Below are 21,353 nucleotides of genomic sequence, written 5' to 3' on the forward strand. Positions count from 1 at the left end.
GGATGCAGCTGGAAAATTCTATTAAGTTTGTCTTTTATAGATTTATAGCAACGATATATAGCTGGAATAACTTTGACTCCCATTATAGGAAGTACACCTATGTATCTACTGTCTTTCTCGATGCAAGCTATAACAAATCACATAGCAACAACCAAATGAGGAAAATGGACCGCTATATAAACACTTGGATCAACATACTGAAACATGTCTGTTCTGTTCCAGTCGCTTTACTTTGCTCTCATAGGGCAAAAGAGCTATACAGTTGGCAGATCTGGCCCCAAAGATTGCTATACTATTGGGGAATTCCCAAGTGGCATATACCTTCTATAAGTGGTTCCTACACCATCCCACCTACTGGGCCTTGGCATAAGGGTGTGCCCAGGGAAAAACAGATGAAGAAGTGGGTTTTTTACCCACAAAAGCTTATGCCCAAATAAATCTGTTAGTCTTTAAGGTGCCACCGGACTCCTTGTTGTTTTTGTGGATACAGACTAACATGGCTACCCCCTGATACTTGAGATGTGACTATGGCACTGTAGCGGGGTGGTCACCCGCTCCTGCCTTAAAAGGCTTAAAACAGCCCGGGGAGAGGGCTGTGGCAGGGAAGGAAAAGCGGGGCTGATTGGGGAAAGCAGCCTCAGCTGGGGGCCATGCCCCAATCAGGCCGAGGCTGGCTTAATAAGGGCCCTGCTGGCCCTTATAAGATGGCTGGGGCCAAAAGCCAGAGACAGACTCTCTCTAGCTTTGAGAGGGAGGGACCTGGCTGCAGGAGAGAAGGTACCTGGGGTGGAGCAGAGCTGGGGGAAGGCCAAGGAAGCTGGGGAGCTCCTGCCTGGAAACCCCCCAGGCTGCAGCCTAGTGGAAGGCCAATTAGGTACTGAGGTTGTAGGGGGCAGCCCACGGGTAGGCAGAGGCAGCAGGTCCAACCCCCCCTTGCCTATGATGAGCGGCTTTTACACTGCACTCTGCCCCAGTGAGCGGGGGCTAGATGGTGACTGGCAGTAGCCCATGACTGAGGCAAGGTGGGCATAGAGGGTTGGGGGTTCCCCTGGGTGGGGAGACCCTGAGACTGTGGGGGTATTGCCAGGGGGCAGTACCCCAAAGACAAGGGGCACCAGGTCCTGGGAGGGGCACGGGGGCCAGCGGCAGCCAGACACCGGCCTGCAGAGGGTGCTCTGGAGGCTGGAAACACTAATTCCCTGAGACGACCAGCAGGAGGCGCCGCAGGGGTGAGTCCCGCACTGTGACAGGCACCTATATGCCCCAGTGTTGCCAGCTGATGCCCTTTGCCCTGGGAACTGAAGCTGCTAATTTCTTAGTAATAGGACTTCCATCATTATAATTTGCACTTTACTCCTCAGATTTCTTCTGCACTGGTACAATGGCTACTGCCTAAAGCCCTGTCTATGTTGTTCTGTTTCAGGTATTTTCCCATCAAATTTGCCCCTTGCAGCAAACTGGACTGCAATTGAGCTTTTTGCTTCCTATACTGAGCTCCTGAAGACTTCTTTGGGGGCATCTTTTATATTCTACAGGGGAAAACAGACAGTATTAGGGAGCACGATAGTCTGTGTTCCGCAGTCTTAGAAAGTCATCAAACATTATGTGTTATGCATAGCATAGCCACAGGGGGCTACAACAGTGGTACCCTTAGCTCACCCAACAATATTGTTAATCTATCCAACCACACACTTAGCCCGGCGGAAGAGTCTGTCCTATCTCGGGGACTCTCTTTCTGCCCCACCACCCCCAAGCACATGATACAGTTCTTCGATGATCTGGAAGCCTACTTTCGCCATCTCCGACTCAAGGAATATATTCAACACACCACTGAATAGTGCACTGACCCACAGGAACCCTCCTACCAACACTACAAGAAGAAGAATTCTGCGTGGACTCCTCCTGACGGTTGAAATGACAGAATGGACTTCTACATAGAGTGCTTCCACAGACGTGCACAGGCTGAAATTGTGAACAAACAGCATCACTTGCCCCATAACCTCAGCCATACAGAACGCAATGCCATCCACAGCTTCAGAAACAACTCTGACATTATAATCAAAGGGGCTGACAAAGGAGATGCTGTAGTCATCATGAACAGGTTGGATTATGAACAGGAGGCTGCCAGGCAACTCTCCAACACCACATTTTACAGGCCACTCCTCCAATCCCACTGAGGAGTACCAAAAGAAACTACACCATCTGCTCAAGAAACTCCCTGCTATAGCACAGGAACAAATCTACACAGACACACCCCTAGAACCCTGACCAGGGGTATTCCATCTGCTACCCAAGATCCATAAACCTGGAAATCCTGGATGCCCCATCATCTCAGGCATTGGCATTCTTACAGCAGGATTATCTGGCTATTTAGACTCTCTCCTCAGACCCTACACTACCAGCACTCCTAGCTAGCTTCAAGACACCACCGACTTCCTGAGGAAACTACAATGCATCGGTGATCTTCCTGAAAACACCATCCTGGCCACCATGGATGTAGAAGCTTTTTACACCAATATTCCACACAAGGATGGACTACAATCTGTCAGGAATAGTATCCCTGACGAGGCCACAGCACACCTGGTGGCTGAGCTTTGTGACTTTGTCCTCACCCACAAACATTTCAGATTTGGGGACAACTTATACCTTCAAGTCAGAGGCACTGCTATGGGTACCCACATGGCCCCACAGTATGCCAACATTTTTATGGCTGACTTAGAACAACGCTTCCACAGCTCTCGTCCTCTAATGCCCCTCCTCTACTTGTGCTACATTGATGACATCTTCATCATATGGACCCACGGGAAGGAGGCCCTTGAAGAATTCCACCTGGATTTCAACAATTTCCATCCCACCATCAACCTCAGCCTGGACCAATCCACACAAGAGATCCACTTCTTGGACACTACAGTGCAAATAAGTGATGGTCACATAAACACCACCCTCTACTGGAAACCTACTGACCGCTATACATACCTACATGCCTCCAGCTTCCATCCAGGACACCTCACACGATCCGTTGTCTACAGCCAAACCCTAAGATACAACCACATTTGCTCCAATCCCTCAGACAGAGGCAAACACCTACAAGATCTTTATCTAGCATTCTTAAAACTACAATACCCACCTGGGGAAGTGAGGAAACAGATTGACAGAGCGAGATGTGTACCCAGAAGTCACCTACTACAGGACAGGCCCAACAAGGAAAATAACAGAACACCACTGGCCATCACATACAGCCCCCAGCTAAAAGCTCTCTAGCACATCATCAACGATCTACAACCTATCCTGGAAAATGATCCCTCACTCTCACAGACCTTGGGAGGTAGGCCAGTCCTCACTTACAGACAGCCCCCCAACCTGAAGCAAATACTCACCAGCAACTACACACCACACTACAGAAACACTAACCCAGGACCCAATCCCTGTAACAAACCCCATTGCCTTCTCTGTCCCCATATCTACTCTAGCGACACCATCAGAGGACCCAACCACATCAGCCACACCATCAGGGGCTCATTCACCTGCATATCTACTAATGTGATATATGCCACCATGTGCCAGTAATGCCCCTCTGCCATGTACATTGGCCAAATTGGACAGTCTCTACATAAAAGAATAAAAAGTGTTCTCCAGTAGGAGAACACTTCAATCTCCCTGGACATTCAATAACAGATTTAAAAGTAGCCATCCTTCCACAAAAAAACTTCAAAAACAGACTTCAAAGAGAACCTGCAGAGCTACAATTCATTTGCAAACTTAACACTATTAATTTGGGCTTGAATAGGGATTGGGAGTGGCTGGCTTACTACAAAAACAATTTTCCCTCTCTTGGTATTGACACCTCTTCATCAATTATTGGGAGTGGACCACATCTATCCTGATTGAATTGGCCTTGTCAACACTGGTTCTCCACTTGTAAGGTAATTCCCTTCTCTTCAAGTGCAGTATATTTATGCCTGTATCCGTAAGTAATTTTCACTCCATGCATCTGAAGAAGTGGGATTTTTTTACCCACGAAAGCTTATGCCCAAATAAATCTGTTAGTCTTTAAGGTGCCACTGGACTCCTTGTTGTTTCTGTGGATACAGACTAACATGGCTACCCCTCTGATACATAGCAAAAGAAGTAACAGTATTTCTTTTATGTTATGTTGATAGGGGTTTCATAGATATTTCTGGTGTCTCATTAAATATGTCCTTTTATTAAATTAGTCGCTACTTGCACTCTTCAAGTCTTAAAATACAAGTACACTTTCACAATTACACAATAAAACAAGATTCACAATATCACAGGTAGGCTTTCAGCACAGGTGCCAAGTTCCTGCATTCCTGGGGGTGCTCGACCCCCCACTCCATCCCAGACCCTGCCCCCACTCCACTTCCCACAAGCCCGCACCCCTGCCATGCCTCTTCCTGCCCCTGACCTGCCCCAGGTCCCACCCCCATACCACCCCTTCCCCCAACCCCCCACCCTGCCTCTTCCCATCCCCTCTCCCCTCTTTCTGCCCCCACTCCCTCCAGCGCCTCCTGCACGCCGTTAAACAACTGATCTGCAGAACGCGGGAGGTGCGGGGAGGAAGGGGAGGCACTGATCCGTGGGGCCACTGGCAGGCAGGAGGTGCTGGGAGCGAGTGGGAGGAGCTGATGGGGGGGCTGGTGGTGGGTGCTGAGCACCCACCACTTTTTCCCCATGGTTGCTCCAGCACTGGAGCACCCACGGAGTTGGCACCTATGGCTCTCACTTCAGTTTGTTCTTATATCTCACTGACAGACTGGCGATGCCCCACCCCTTATATACCTGTGGGGGCATGGCTGACAACATTCTAGGAGGTTAGAGGAAAATATAATCCTCAAAGTCTGGAAAGTTCCATGTGATTCTACAAAGGGACCTCCACAACCATCTAGCCTGAATCCCTGCGCACATACAGGCTGTGAAATTTCTCCCACAAACTGGATTCAAGCATATCATAATTAGGAAGTTATCTAATCTCACTTCACAGATTTAAAGCGATGCTGAGTCCACTGTACTGCTTGCTGCCCTTGCTGAAGTATTCTATAAAGGTAAAGAGAGGACTATCTAGGCTGAGGCTGGTCAGTCTGGCACTTTTCATGAGAACATTTTTGTGCATGCAGGTTTCAGCTCCAAAGAGGAAACAGCCATTTGCAAATGTAATTCAAACCCACTGAACAATATGTTTTATTTCCAATATCAAAATCTAGATCCTGCTGATGTACAATGTCCTACTGCTGTTTACAGTACAGAAACCCTGTTACTTAACATAGTACCAGCTACCCAGTGATGGGCAAAGTATTAATTCTAAGTATATTAGATAGAAATAATCACAGCTATAGGATTTTTTATAAAATACTTGTCCTTAGGGATTTTCTGCGCTGCTCATGCTGGGTACCTGCATGTCTGAATCCAACTGCAGTGACTATCACAGACTGCAGTTATATGCTTGTAAGAGGAAGGATGTTTTGCAATAAAAAAAGTGAACAGAGAAGACAATGAAAAGGAAGAGAGTTTGGAACAGCAAATTTATCAGTAGGTGTCTTTCATTATGTATATGGCATAGTGAAGGGTTGTTGTGCTTTGGCCAACCTCTGGATAGGATCTATCAGAGAATGTATTTTTCAGCTGACCATATAAAATCACCCATTGTTGTTTTGCAGTGTTGTTATAGCCCTGTTGGTCCCAGGATATGAGAGAGACAAGGTGGGTGAGAAGATATCTTTTATTGGACCAACTTCTGTTGGTGGAAGAGACAGAGACAAGTTTTCAAGCTACACAGAGAGGTTTTATTCAGGTCTGTAAAAGGTAATCAGAGTGTCACATCTAAATGCAAGGTAGAACAGATTGTTAAGCACAGGAGTTAATGCATGTTGCAAGGGACCATTCAAAATGAAATGGCCCATTAACACTTCCACAGTCATAGGACAAAGGAGGTTTTTAGGGTTACACATTGTTGTAAACAGACATAAATCTACTGTCTCTATCGAATCTATACCTCCCACAGCACACCTTTCAAGATCCTTGGGTCTGAGGCCTGGTCCCCACTAAGCCCCCACTTCGGACTAAGGTACGCAAACGTAGCTGAATTCGAAGTACCTTAGTCCGAACTTACCGCGGGTCCAGACGCTGCAGGCAGGCTCCCCCGTCGATGCCGCGTACTCCTCTCGCCGAGCTGGAGTACCGGCGTCGACGGCGAGCACTTCCGGGATCGATCCCAGAACATCGATTGCCTGCCGCCGGACCCTCCGGTAAGTGTAGACGTACCCTTACATGTATTGTACCTCACCCAGTGCATCAAATGCCCCAACAATAGCTATGTGGGTGAAACTAGACAATCATTATGCTCTCAAATGAACTCAAACAGAAAAATGATAAAGGACAAAAACACCCCATCACCTGTGGGCAAACACTTTTCACAAAACAAGCACTTGGCTACAGTTCAGAATGTTGCACGCAGTTTCTTCCATTGCTTATAGAATAACATTCCAAAGGTATTACTAGTAGATTTAGATTGGTAGTAGCCTACCAATAACTGAAAAGGAGGCCCCAATGATTATAACTTTGCCTTCAAAGAGGAGCCTTCCAGAGCAGCAATGCATTCTCCCACCAGTCGAGCAGCCTCTTTAGCAGTGCCCCTGTGCACTGAAAAGCCACCCGAACCATGTCCATAGTTGTGGACCACGGGCAGTTTTTTCCCATCATGGACCAGTATCTCTTTCTGCAGTCTCACAGCTAACCTGGATGGCCTCAGACCCACCCTCACCTTTATGTCCTGGGCTCTTTGAAGTGAGGGTTCAAGAGCACAACATCTGTCAAATATGTCTTTGCTACTTCTAGGATCTGGGGACAAGCTCCAGTTGTCCTTTTGCCTTGTCCCACCTAATGTTACATTGTGTATTCCTGGATAGATGTAGGTTAAACCATCCCCATCCCGGATGAAGTGATTCACCCAAGGAGCATCGACCTTGAGTACTTGACCTCTGACAGGGTATATCTCCAAGTCACCCATGAGTTCTCTGGATCCAATGCCTGAACAGTTGACAACGATGTCATATTTGCTATGTAGTTCCCACAGATCTTCGATTCGTCTAGCATACACCTGGCTGCCATTTCCTTTCAACCTAAAAAGAAATACTGGAGGTAAAGCATGACAATTAACTATTAATAAATCGCCTTGATTATTTTTATGCAAGTCAAGTAAGTAAGAGACTCTTTAAGATGCAGAAGAATAGAAAATTGAAGAAAAATCAGAGATAGATAGCACAGGGCTTCTGTTTATGACTTGTCTGATTTGGCTGTTGGAATTAAGACATTGCAAACAAAAGGCTCTTTGTTTGTTTATAAGATTGGACAGGGCAAACTATATCAGGTGCACAAATATTACAGAGATGCTGTGGCAAAAAAAGACGAGATAGCGATCTCATGAATTCATCTTATGATAGCTCCAAAATTGAGCAGTTCATACAGCCTAAGGATGGGCAAAATGTCACTTTTACATCAAACAAGTATTTATATTATTAGTAGTATTTTACTACATACATTTCTGAGGTACCTGTTACTTGAAGCCAAATTCATCCCTGATGTCCAGTGCAGTAACAAGGGCGAGGCGAGTGAGGCACTTGCCTCGGGCGCACAAAGGGGAGGGGCGCAATCACCTCCTCTCCGCCTCCTCCTCCTCCCCTGAACACTCCGCCCCTGCTTCTCCGAGCCCCCGCTTCCCGCGAATCAGCTGTTTGCGCGGGAAGCCTGGGAGCACGGAGAAACAAATGGCGGCACGCTCAGGCCCAGGGAGGTGGAGGCGGAGCAGAGGTGAGCTGGGGTGGGGAGCGCAGGGCCGGGTCTAACTTTTTTGCCGCCGCCCCAAGCAAAAAAAAAAAAAAGCGAGGGGGGGAGGCGCTGCCGCAGTGCAGCCGGAGGAGCGAGGCCCGAGGGGGGGGATGCGGCTGGAGGAGCGGGGGGGCACAGCGTGGCCAGAGGAGGAACAACTAAATTGCTGACTCCATTTAGTATCTGTCAGGCTGCTTCGCCACAAAGGCTTCTGCTGCTTCCTTATTCCTGTTTCAGACTCTTCTCATTTCCCAAAGGATGTAGTCTAATAAGATGATAAAGTTTTCCACCACCACCCCTTTGTGGGTACCAGGAAAGAGAGCATAGTAAATATGTAACTATTTTGCAAACCCAAGTGATCTGAACAATAGTTATGGTACCTTGCCTTGGCAGCACAAAAGCATTTACCACATCCTCTTTCTAGGCTAGCTTTAATGTCACAGTTCACGAACTTTCTCCCCCTACCTTGTCTGAATTCTGCAGAATGTTTAGTAGTTTTTGTACTAACATGTTTTTGCAAAAAATATGACAGAATCTCAAATGCTATGGGTGAGATCCCACTAGAGAGAATTAATCTCTACCTATTCGACAGATTAGGAGCTGGTCCTGCAGGGAGAACCCTACATTTAAGCCATGCTCAAAATGAAGCTTAGGTTGAGATTTAAGTTAACAATAAATGTAAACCCCAGGAAGAGGATGAGTTTTTGTTGAGAGAATGGAGTGCATGCCTAACGTGCAGTCTAACAGATCTCTTTACAGATATTAAGCCAACTCATCCCATCCTACATTAGATCGCCACTTTAAAACACCCAGAGTGAATTGATGTTAATACCTGCTGTATCTCACTCTCTATAAATGAGGCCTGATTCCTTTCTTCCTTATGCATTTATAAATAGTGTCATATTTGATAGCAGCCCTGAAGACAGAGTGACATCAGCAGAGCCGTAACTAGCTATTTTTGCGCCCGAGGCAAGAATATAAAATTGCGCCCCCCCCGCTCCTCTGGCAGCGCCGCCCCCCCTTGGCTCCTCCGGCCGCACCCTCCCCCTTGGCTCCTCCGGGCACGCCGCGGACATGCTGCACCCAGCCCCACGCTCCTCCGGCCGTGCCCCCCCTTGGCTCCTCCAGCCGCACCGTGCCGTGCCCTCCCTTGGCTCCTCCGGCCGCGTCCCCCCTTGGCTCCTCCAGGCACGCCACCCCCCCACCCTTGTCTCCTCCAGCCACGTTGCGGCCATGCTGAGCCCCCCTCCCTTGGCTCCTCCGGCCGCGCCGCCCCCCCCTTGGCTCCTCCGGTAGCGCTGCGGCCATGCTGCGCCCCCCCCCTTGCACCTCTCTCCTCTGGCCAGGCTGTGCCCCCCCGCTCCTCCAGCCGCATCCCCCCCCCTCGGGCCTCGCTCCTCCGGCTGCACTGCGGCAGCGCCTCCCCCCCTCGCTTTTTTTTTTTTTTGCTTGGGGCGGCGGCAAAAAAGTTAGACCCGGCCCTGCGCTCCCCACCCCAGTACAATTTTCAGTATCAGTTAAACAATGAAACATGACAAGGCTTGTGTTCCTGTGAGATAGTACAGAAGTCAGATAGCATTGGCAGCAGAAGAGTACTCCCACTTATGCTTGCTGCTAAAAACATGAAATGTTATTCCATGTGGTTCAATGGCATGGAACATAATCAAACAAGCTGAGGATTATCTGGCAATTTGTTCCAAGATGTAGATACACATTTTACTACCTAACATCAAATCACCTTGTATCCAGTCACTATGCCTGTGAAATGACAAACATTATTTGCTCTTTTTAAGTGCATTTAAATGGATTATACATACACATTATAGGATCTGTTTTCTGACTCCGCTAAAATTCTTTGAAATTGATGTGACTTGAGGAGAAATGGTCTTCAGAAGGAAAAAAATAAACTGTAAGACTTTTTTCTGCACAGGCATAAATTTTAAAGCCTTCATGTGTGCCAAGCGTTTTGCACATGCAAATATTTCTGTAAGGTTTTCTACAAGATGATAATACAGAAAGATAGTACTTGGATTTTTTTTTACTCCTTTCTGCTCCTGATTCCAGAATGGTTTGTGAGGTGAGTTGGGCAGAAGAGAGGTTTTTGACCAAATCAGAGATGAATTGGCCCAGCCAATTTTGAAATACAGAGATTGGAACAGGAGGCATTTCCACAGATTTGTCATTTCATAGCTCAAAACCAGTGAGGCTAGAGGCTTCAAAACATCACCTTTGGTTTGTGGCAAACAGCTTGCAGAGCACTAGCTTCTTTTACCATTTTCAAGAGCTGGTGGGATGTATTTTGGAAGTTACAGACTGGCAAATGAGGAACATCTGAATGTTCATTTGACTAGTGGCAGAGAAAAGACAGAAGATAACACTCTTTCCACTCCACTAGTATCTCTGGAGGATGTTAAACAGAAGCTACTAAAGTTAGAGATTTTTAAATCAGCAGGTCCTGATGGCTTGCATCCAAGAGTTTTAAAAGAACTGGCTGAGGAGCTTGTTGGACCATTAATGCTGATTTTCAATAAGTCTTGGAGCACTGGGGAAGTTCCAAAAGACTGGAAAAAAACTAACGTTGTACAGTTTTTAAAAACGGCAAGTGGGATGATCTGGGTACTTATAGGCTGTACGCCTGACAGTGATCCTGGACAAGATAATGGAGTGGCTGATACCAGACCCAATTATAATGAACTAAAGGAAGTTAATGTAATTAATGCAAATCAACATGGTGTAATATACGTAGACTTCTGTAAGGTGTTTGTCCTGGTGTCACATGACATTTTTATTTAAAAACTAGAATGATATAAAATTAACATGGCACACATTAAATGGATTAAAAGCTGGCTAGCTGATGGGACTATTTAGAAAAGCTGGACATGCACAAGTCCATGGGTCTGGATCTAATGCATCCAAGGGTGCTGAGGGAGTTGGCTGATGTGATTGCAGAGCCATTGGCCATTATCTTTGAAAATTTGTGGCGATCGGGTGAGGTCCCGGATGATTGGGAAAAGGCAAATATAGTGCCCATATTTTAAAAAGGGAAGAAAGAGAACCCGGGGAACTACAGACTGGTCAGCCTCACTTCAGTCCCCGGCAAAATCATGGAGCAGGTCCTCAAGGAATCCATTTTGAAGCACTTGGAGGAGAGGAAGGTGATCAGGAACAGTCAATATGGATTCACCAAGGGCAAGTCATGGCTGACCAACCTGATTGCCTTCTGTGATGAGATAACTGGCTCTGTGGATATGGGGAAAGCGGTGGATGTGATATATCTTGACTTTAGCAAAGCTTTTGATACGGTCTCCCTCAGTATTCTTGCCAGCAAGTTAAAGAAATATGGATTGGATGAATGGACTATAAGGTGGATAGAAAGCTGGCTAAACTGTCAGACTTAACATGTAGTGATCAATGGCTCGATGTCTAGTTGGCAGCCAGTATCAAGTGGAGTGCCCCAGGGGTGGGTCCTGGGGCCGATTTTGTTCAAGATCTTTATTAATAATCTTGATGATGCGATGGATTGCATCCTCAGCAAGTTCGCAGATGACACTAAGCTGCGGGGAAAGGTAGATACTCTGGAGGGTAGGGATAGGGTCCAGAGTGACCTAGACAAATTGGAGGATTGGGCCAAAAGAAATCTGATGAGGTTCAACAAGGACAAGTGCAGAGTCCTGCACTTAGGAAGAAAGAATCCCATGCAACGCTACAGGTTAGGGACCGACTGGCTAAGCAGCAGTTCTGCAGAAAAGGACCTGGGAATTATGAGAAGTTGGATATGAGTCAACAGTGTGCCCTTGTTACCAAGAAGGCCAACGGCATATTGGGCTGTATTAGTAGGAGCATTGCCAGCAGAACGAGGGAAGTGATTATTCCCCTCTATTCGGCACTGGTGAGGCCACACCTGGAGTATTGTGTCCAGTTTTGGTCCCCCCACTACAGAAAGGATGTGGACAAATTGGAGAGAGTCCAGCGGAGGGCAATGAAAATTATTAGGGGGCTAGGGCACATGACTTACGAGGAGAGGCTGAGGGAACTGGGGTTATTTAGTCTGCAGAAGAGAAGAGTGAGGGGGGGATTTGATAGCAGCCTTCAATTACTTGAAGGGGTGTTCCAAAGAGGATGGAGCTAGGCTGTTCTCAGTGGTGGCAGATGACAGAACAAGAAGCAACGGTCTCAAATTGCAGTGGGGGATGCAGTGGGTCTAGGTTGGATATTAGGAAACACTTTCACTAGGTGGGTGGTGATGCACTGGAATAGGTTACCTAGGGAGGTGGTGGAATCTCCATCCTTAGAAGTTTTTAAGACCCGTCTTGACAAAACCCTGGCTGGGATGATTTAGTTGGTGTCAGCCTGCTTTGAGCAGGGGGTTGGACTAGATGACCTCCTGAGGTCTCTTCCAACCCTAATATTCTATAATTCTATGATAGGTGTCAAAATGTAATTGTAACTGGGGAATTGTCATTGAACAGGTCTGTTCACAGTGGGGTCCTGCAAAAATCTGTTCTTGGCCCTACACTATTTAACATTTTATCAATACCGGAAGAAAACATAAAATAATTACTAATAAAGTTTGAAGATGACACAAAAATTGGGGGAGTGGTAATTAATGAAGAGAACAGGTCATTGACTCAAAGCAATTGAAATCGTTTGGTAAACTGAGCGCAAACAAACAATATGCATTTTAAGATGGCTAAATGTATACATACAGGAACAAAGAATGTAAGTTATACTTTCAGGATGGGGGACTGTATCCTGGGAAGCGGTGACTCTGAAAAAGCTTTGGGGGTCATTGTGGATAATCAGCTGAATATGAGCTCCCGATGTGATGCTGAAGCCAAAAGAGCTAATGCAATCCTAGGATGTATAAACAGGAGAATCTTGAGTAGGAGTAGAGAGGTTATTTTACCTCTATATTAGGCTCTGATGCAACCACTGCTGGAATACTTTGTCCAGTTTTGGTGCCCACAATTCAAGGAGAGTGTTGATAAATTGGACAGGGTTCAGAGAAGAGCTACGAGAATGATTCAAGGATTAGAAAACATGCCTTAAAGTGATAGACTCAAGGAACTCAATCTATTTAGTTTAACAAAGAAAAAACTAAAGGGTGACTTGATTACAGTCTGTAAGTACCTATATGAGGAACAAATATTGAATAATGGGCTCTTGAATCTAGGAGAGAAACATGATCCAATGGCTGGAAGTTGAAGCTAAATAAATTCAGACTGGAAATAGGGGGGGGAAATTTAACAGTGAAAGTAATTAACCAGTAGAACAATTTACCAAGGCTTGTAGTGGATTCTTCATTGCTGACAATTTTTAAATCAAGAGCAGATGTATTTCTAAAAGATCTTCTGTAGGAATTATCTGGGGGCAGTTCTATGGCCTGTGCTACATAGGAGATCAGAGGAGATGATCAAATGGTCCCTTCTGGCCTTACAATCTATGAATCTATGGCTACATCTACACTACAGGGGGGGGTCGATTTAAGATACGCAAATTCAGCTACGCGAATAGCGTAGCTGAATTTGACGTATCGCAGCCGACTTACCCCGCTGTGAGGACGGCGGCAAAATCGACCTCCGCGGCTTCCCGTCGACGGCTCTTACTCCCACCTTCGCTGGTGGAGTAAGAGCGTCGATTCGGGGATCGATTGTCGCGTCCTGACGGGACGCGATAAATCGATCCCCGAGAGGTCGATTTCTACCCGCCGATTCAGGCGGGTAGTGTAGACCAGGCCTATGAAAGGACAGGACCAGGAATATGGCTGCTCTCAAGAAATCAGCTTTCCACATCCAAATCCTGCAGGATTCCCCATGTAAATGTATGTGGATCATGTCATCCATAAGATAGTTCCCCCAATGCACAGTGAATGCCTCCTTTGAAGAGATTGATTGAGCCATTAAGACACAGTCCTGCATTGAGGATGGTGCTGAATTGCCCCAGCAAGAGCTCCAGAATGTATCATCTACCTGTGTGCATTATCTGCAGGGGGACTGCAGCTGCAGTACCTGAGCCAGCCTGGTGTAAGGTATATAGGCTCCCTGGTGCACTTAGCCAGCTGTTTCACTGATGTAGGAGAAGGATCATGGTTCCTTTCCCACTTGGGGAGGCTAATGCTTCTGTGGATATTCACCTGGCTGGAGGTGTCCTTGCTCTCAGGACTGAAATTACCCTGTCATTGCATGCAGATACAAGAAGGGGAGGCTTTGTGCACTTTCTGCTCCCTTGTGCACCAACTCAGTAGGGAGCCTCTAAGGCAGTGTTTCCCAAACTTGGGACGCCGCTTGTTTAGGGAAAGCCCCTGTCAGGCCGGGCCGGTTTGTTTACCTGCCGCGTCCGCAGGTTCGGCCGATCGCGGCTCCCACTAACTGTGGTTTGCTGCTCCAGGCCAATGGGAGCTGCTGGAAGCAGTGCAGGCCAAGGGACGTACTGGCCGCCGCTTCCAGCAGCTCCCATTGGCCTGGAGCAGCAAACCACGGCCAGTGGGAGTCGCGATCGGCCAGACCTGCGGACGCGGCAGGTAAACAAACCGGCCCGGCCCGCCAGGGGCTTTCCCTACACAAGCGGCATCCCAAGTTTGGGAAACACTGCTCTAAGGGATAGTTTTGGAAGATTTTGAAAATGTGGGGCCTTATTCTCATTTACATTAAAGCCACTTCATACCACTCTGTCCATGTAATGGGGCGTTAAAATGGTAAATATAACATTCTCCCACTTTTAGATATCTGTACACTACCAGAGTTGTGAAAAACGGCCTTAGGTTTAATGAAACTCATTCCCATGGCCTTTAAATTCTTGCAAAAGAGGATATATGTGTAACCCAGGGGTAACTCACAGAAGATCAGTCTCCATTTCTCCCAGAAAGGAAAGAAAGATTTTAAAATGCATTAAATCAATGGAATATTCCCAACCCTTTCCTTTCAGGAAATATCAGCTACACCCATCAAAACAAACCTTTTCTCCAACCATAGCAGATAGGACGGGCAGTCACATTTCAGTGTAGTAAAAGCCTGACCAAATCTGTGCTGTGGAAATTTCTTCAGCTCCTCTTCAGTCATTGAGCGAAATCCCAGGACAACATCAGACCAGAATGGTAGCACTTCATCAGGAATGGTTTTAAAGATCTGCCAGCTAAAGGACATGGAAGAGAAGAGGCTAGACTTAGACATGCTCACGTTCATGTGACACAATTCATTTTTATCTTAGTTTAAAAATATTAGCAATCATCTTCCATTGGTCAGCAGGATCTCTAGAGTTTAGACAGATAGAAGGTAACAAAGTAAAAGACCTCACAGATGATAATTACTTAATTGGCCATAAGGTTTAGGGGAGTCTTAGTAGGACTTGGACCTAGGGGTGAGGGTAGAGTGAGGCTTAGGGTAATTGAGCCAAGTTAAAAATCACTAAAGGGGGGGTGCGCCAGGGAGAATAACAGGATAACACACGATTAAATACATTAAATGCAGTGAGCAGAGGGATGGGGGAAATAGCAGTCCAATGTGTCCCGTGTCCTCTTATTTTCATGGTTCTCATTTAAAACTAAAACTGTGCCGGAGAATGAAAACACGGGCCATTAAAACCACATCCTTTCTGTGCTCCATTTACTCTCCAGTCTTGAATCTTGTTGCAGAGATTCTAAATTAATCCCCAGGAATTCACTAACTAAATTCCATACCGAGTTAAATTTAGAGATGGGCTCAAATCCAGATCTGCATCAGAGTACCACTGCTTGGGCCCATCTCCAGGTAAGGTACAAAGCTTGCTCTCCTTCAGAGTTTAAACTCTGGAATTCCTGCCTGTCGCGAGGAGGTGCGGCCTCCCTCAGATGCGGATGCAGAGGGAACAACACAGGCCGCCTGGTGAGAGGAGCCAGGAGGACCACGCCCCACACGCTGGAAGCAGAGAGGGGAGCTATAAAAGGCTGGCCCAGCTACTCAGTTGGGAGGAAGCTGCTGGAGGAGATAGATGCTTCTTCCCCGCTGCCGGAGGCGAGCACCAAGAACTGCTGTTGCCCAAGGGACCAGCGTGAGCTTCCACAGAGTCCTGGCGCAGAGGAGCTGCTACCACTATCCCTGGCAGTGTAACCAGGGGAGATTGAGGACGACCCCTGGATCCAGGTACACCTGAGAGAGAAAGAAGGAAGCAGCCCAGGGGAACCAAGCCGTAGTCTGCTAGAGGGCGAGCCTGAAACCAGGTCAGTGTGTTGCGGGCAGATCCCCGCTCACCCAGTGGTGGACTACTCTGCCACTGTTAGGGCCCTGGGTTGGGATGCGGTGGAGTTGGGTGGGCCCATGCCACCCCACCCCTGGGGTGACAGTACTCCCCCCTCCGTAGGCCAGGAGACCTGTGCTCCTCTGCTCACACCAAAACTAAAGCGGCTCCAGGGTGGCAGCGGCACGCACCGGGGCCAGGGCAGGCTCCCTGCATGCCTGCCCTGGCCCCGGCCCCGCGCCGCTCCAGGAAGCGCTGCGGCCCCTGGGGGAGGGGGGGCAGAGGGCTCTGTGTGCGCTGCCCTTGCCGCGCCTCCAGGAACCTCCCCCGAAGCTTCCATTGGCCGCGGTTCCCTGTTCCCAGCCAATGGGAGCTGCGGGGGGCGGTGCCTGGAGGCAAGGGCAATGCACGTGGCACCACAGGGGGCAATCCCGCAGGCTGGATCCAAAGCCCTGAGGGGCCAGATCCGGCCCGTGGGCCGTAGTTTGCCCACCCCTGATTTAGAACCACCATGGTAATTACTCCGGGTCCACACTACCCCCCTTCTGTTGGTGGTGCACATCCTCACCAGGAGCGCTTCCACCCTCTTAAGAAGGCCGGGAGGAGGGGGCTCCATGCGCAGCTCCACACCAGGAGCCCGGCTGCCCTCACCCCTCCCAGGCTCCTGGCTTCCCACTCTCCCATGGGAGCCTGGCTGCCCCTAGGGCTCTCAGCTCCCTGCTGGGAGCCGGAGCAGCTGCTGGGCTCCTGGGGGACAGTGGGGAGCCTGGGTGGCAGCCTGGCTCAAAGTGGAGAACCCAGGGGCAGCTGGGCTCTAGCTGGAGTCCCCCCAACCTGGGGTGACAGCCCGAACTGTGAGCTGGGTGTTCTTTTCAATTTCACGGTTCCAGCACAGAGCCGTGAAATTGATAAGAATGACAGCCAACAGCCGATGTATGTAACCTGCAGTGTCTACACAGACACTGCATTGCTCTAACTACACCGACATAAGCCCGACGTCTCTCGTGGCGGTGGAGTTATGTCGGTGTAGTAGGGCACTTACATCAGCAGGAGCAAGGCTGTAGTGTAGACACTGATATAATTCGGTCGACATAAGCTGCCTTACATCGATCTAACTCTGTCCTGTCATGTAGACCAGGCCTGACTCAGGCTCTCTTTCTAAAGGCTACAAGCTTCTTGGCTGCATCTTCATGCAGTACCTGATCATACTTTCTTCCAGGTGACAGCAAAGCCACAAACTGAGAGACTCCAGAGAAAGACTGTCCAGATGGAGTGTCACCCTGCCTATTACAGTATATAGCATAAAAATACTAAAAACGTATTTTGAGTTCCTTTCTTACCCAGACACCAGATTAATGCCAGCATCTGAAGCCTCCGATGAATTATTGATTTCAAAAAGATAGTCGAAGGTCTCCCTAAACCACTGCTTCTGCTGATGAATTGGTATGCCTGTACATTTGAAATAAAGCAAAAAACTGAAATGGAGGGCGAAGGTAGATCAGGAAAAGACTCCCAAACCCGCATCAGCTGAGAAAGGCAGGCATCAGAGAAACCAGGAATAGTAAATTTTCTACACTGGTAAAACGTTGGACATGACCAGGTAAAAGTATACACTGTACTGAACACACAAAATGCATGGGAATTAAACCTGTATTTTGGTATTTGTAAAGTCCAGTGCTATAAGGTAATACATGCCTCCTATAAGGTGCTAATTACTCTCAACTCCCAAGGACTGTATTGGTCTTCAAAGGGAGATTACAGCGCTCAGCAGCTTGCAGTATTGGGCCCTTGCTCCCCTGGACACTCACAGGATTCAGAGATTCACTGCTTCTAAAGAATCAGTGCACCTCAGCTTACCAGTTCCACCTCAGATCACCATTCCATTTAACACATAGCACTTAACACACAGCACAGACATGGATATAGTGAAATCAAGTATACGTTTATTTAACAAAGCACAAAGATTCAAGTAGCAGCAAGTGGAAGTATTGGAAACAAATGGTTATATATAAAACAAAATCATAACATGCATTCTAGAGCCTAGACTTAATTAACAAGATACTCTCATGTCTTGCTCATCCAAAATCCCTGTAGCATTTTACAGCCAGGTTTGGCCTTGACCCTCATCTCATGAGACAGACAAACTGTCTGCTTGCCTCCTAGGCAAAGGATCTTGTGTGTTTCCTTGTACTCGCAGATATACCCTAATAACCCTTTGTCTTTAGTCTTAAAGCAGACACCCCTCCTGTTTATTTCATCCTGTGAATTTTCTCTCTTTTAGATTTCACAATCTCTTCTTTTGCGCATGGCTCAGTATGCAAATAGGGCTACATGGTGAGGCATACAATACACACTACGCACATAACCAGACAGAGAGAGAGGTGTCTGCTGCCTCCTTCCTGAAAGGAACATTTCTGGGGTAGGAAACTTCCTGGTGACCTGCCTTAACTCCAAGACCTTGAGAATATAACTTTTAGTATAGATACATAACTTCTTAAATTTTATCCATACATACATTTCACAATGACTATGACAACCAGTGGGCTCCAGATTCTTGGTATAGACCTCACATGTCACTCTTCGGTGAACTATTATGCATATATGCAACCAGGGGATTCCTGTATAATCGTATGCAACCACTGTGCTCTCTGCTGATTGGCACGAAGAGATCCCTGTCTGTCTGTCTTTCTCTCTCTCTCACACAAACACAAACACACACACACACACACACACACACAATATGTAGAGCCTTAAAGAGCTGAAAATATCTCCAAACATTTTAGGACTGAAAATGGAACAAGAACAGGTGACTAAGTATCAAAACACTGGGGTTTTTCTCAGCATAATTTATGATTGTTCAGAAAATAAAGACTGCAGACATATATTCTAAACTAATCAGATTCAAATACTATCATTAAGTGGAATAATATATCTTCAGTATCATCTGAAGAACAAAGTTTAAACATGGAAAAAAGTCCTGCTGCAAAAACTTAAATCCACATCATTCTGAAGTTTGAGCTATGAGCAGGGCCGGCTCCAGGCACCAGCTGAGCAAGCTGGTGCTTGGGGCGGCAGATTGTTCGAGGCGGCATTCTGCCCAATATTAGGGCGGCACGGCCGCTTTTTTTGTTGTTGTTGTTCCGCTCCGGCCGCCCTGTAGGGGGCGGCGGCGCGGAGAACCAGAGCGCCCTGCAGGGCAGTCCTCTTCCTTCCCTCCCCGCCGACCAGAGCGGAGCCCTCGCGGCAGGCGGCAGGAGGCAGCGCAGCGGGAGGGGCCACGTGGCAGCGCCCCTGCTGTAGCCCTGGCCGCCCCCTTCTCTCTCTCTCCCGCCCGCTCCCTCCCCCTCCCTCCCCCCCCCCGAGCTGGTCCCCTTGCACCCGCGCTCCAGCCGCGCTGCAGGGTTTTTTTGTTTTTTTTTTTGCTTTGCCGTTCTGGACGCCCCGTTTTTTTTTGCTTGGGGCGGCCAAAAAGCCAGAGCCGGCCCTGGCTATGAGCTGAGCAGAGGTTTCACTCACCTTGATAAGTGTGTGGAATAAGCATTCCAGCTGCTACATCGCTCGTTGTGTTGGGAGTAAATTTGTCCGAAATTACAGTCACAGAGCACTTGGAGATAGATTCTGAAATGTACACTGCTGTTGAGAGGCCAATCAACCCAGCACCAACAACTGCAATCTTTTGTTTAGCCATATGCTAGGAGGAGAGGGAGGAGGAGGGGAGAAAAGAATTCCAACAGGTTATTTAAGGTGCCACATCCAATGCAATTTTTTAAAAATCCTTTCTTATTAGTTCTGCGATCTATTGTAAACAAGAGACAGAAAATACAATAGGGCTGGATCCCACAAACCTTTACATTTGTGAGTACAGTAACTCCTCACTTACCGTCCTCCCGCTCAACGTTGTTTCGAAGTTATGTCACTGCTCCATTAGGGAACATACTCATTTAAAGTTGTGCAATGCTCCCTTATAACGTCATTTGGCTGACTTTACAAGGGAGCATTGCACAAGTTCCTCTTCTCCGCCTCCTCCCCCTCCCTTCTTCCCAGTGCTTCCCCCGCCGCCAAACAGCTGTTTGGTGGTGCTTAGGACTTTCTGGGAGGGAGGGTGGGAGGGAGCAAGTGAGCGGGGAAGCAGCCCTCCCCCCCCCCCCCCAAGGCAAGCAGGGCCACCCAGAACACAGGGTCTTTAGAGGCTGCAGGGCCCTGGGCTAAGGGGGCACCGGGGCCCTGGCCTGCAACTCTAAAGCCCCTTTCGGAATGCGGCCCTGCGAGCACGGACCAGAGAACTCAGGAGGAGCAGGGGCAGCCACGTAGCCAGCGGACAGAGAGAAGCGGTGCTTTCCCCTTCAAAGCCGGCTGGAGAGAAGCGGCGCTTTGAAGGGGAAAGCGCCGCTTCTCTCCGGCCGCTGGCTGTGCGGCTGCCCCGGCTCCTCCCGAGTCCTCCAGTCTGTGCTCGCAGGGCCACATTCCGAAAGGGGCTTTAGAGCTGCAGGCCAGGGCCCCGGGGCCCCCTTAGCCCAGGGCCCTGCAGCCCCTAAAGCCCCTGCATTCCGAGTGGCCCTGCCTGTGGGGAGGGGAGGGGGAGAGAGGTGGCAGCTCCCAGAATTGCAGCTCCCAGAATCGTAGCCATGGGGGCAGTGCCGCGCTGCGCAGAGTTACCTGCACACCCCCTGCACCAAACAGGAGCTGCCCCAGGTAAGTGCTCTGCACCTCCTGCCTGCCCCAGCCCTGAGCCTCCTCCCGCACCCGCACCCTGAGTGCCCTCCCGCACTCTAACTCCCTCCCAGACCCCGCACCCGACCCTGAGCGCCCTCCCACACCCTAACTCCCTTCCAGACCCTGCACCCCCAGCCCTGAGCCCCAGGGGCAAGGCAGGGGCACCTGCCCACCACAGTACAGTACAGTACTGTACAGTATATAATGCCTTTTGTCTGCCCCCAAAAAATTTCCTTGGAACCTAACCCCCCGCATTTACATTAAATCTTATGGGAAAATTGGATTAGTTTAACATCGTTTCACTTAAAGTTGCATTTTTCAGGAACATAACTACAACGTTAAGAGAGGAGTTACTGTAGTCCCACTAAAACAACAAGGAGTCTGGTGGCACCTTAAAGACTAACAGATTTATTTGGGCATAAGCTTTCGTGGGTAAAAACCTCACTTCTTCAGATATCTCAGAGAATAGTTTACCTGCTGATTTTTGTCCCATAAAATAGACTTGACATTAAATGCAATGCGTAGTTTTTCAGGGTATAGAATAACTGCTTCTATATTTCCAACCAAAAATTGTTTGCAGGGAGATG

General features: G+C 48.2%; 1 protein-coding gene across 1 annotated transcript; it reads right to left on the reverse strand.

Annotated features, from left to right (window-relative positions):
• Positions 1-6,568: 6,568 nt before the first annotated feature.
• Positions 6,569-19,741, reverse strand: DDO (D-aspartate oxidase). The gene is made up of 4 exons (XM_065402065.1): positions 19,570-19,741; positions 17,394-17,502; positions 14,797-14,973; positions 6,569-7,136 (listed from the first exon to the last, which is right to left on the reverse strand). The coding sequence occupies exons 1-4, from the start codon at positions 19,739-19,741 to the stop codon at positions 6,569-6,571; spliced, it is 1,026 nt and encodes a 341-aa protein (XP_065258137.1).
• Positions 19,742-21,353: the final 1,612 nt, after the last annotated feature.

This window comes from Emys orbicularis, chromosome 3, assembly GCF_028017835.1.
Source record: "Emys orbicularis isolate rEmyOrb1 chromosome 3, rEmyOrb1.hap1, whole genome shotgun sequence".
NCBI classification, from domain to species: Eukaryota; Metazoa; Chordata; order Testudines; family Emydidae; genus Emys; species Emys orbicularis.

Bases quoted from the DNA above. Each gene is read 5' to 3' on its own strand.
- DDO (XM_065402065.1), bottom strand. From the start codon at position 19,741: ATGGCTAAACAAAAGATTGCAGTTGTTGGTGCTGGGTTGATTGGCCTC. The intron at 17,503-19,569 runs GTGAGTGAAACC...TCAAATGTACAG, and splicing joins TATTCCACACACTTATCAAG to GCATACCAATTCATCAGCAG. The intron at 14,974-17,393 runs GTAAGAAAGGAA...CATGTCCTTTAG, and splicing joins GGCATTAATCTGGTGTCTGG to CTGGCAGATCTTTAAAACCA.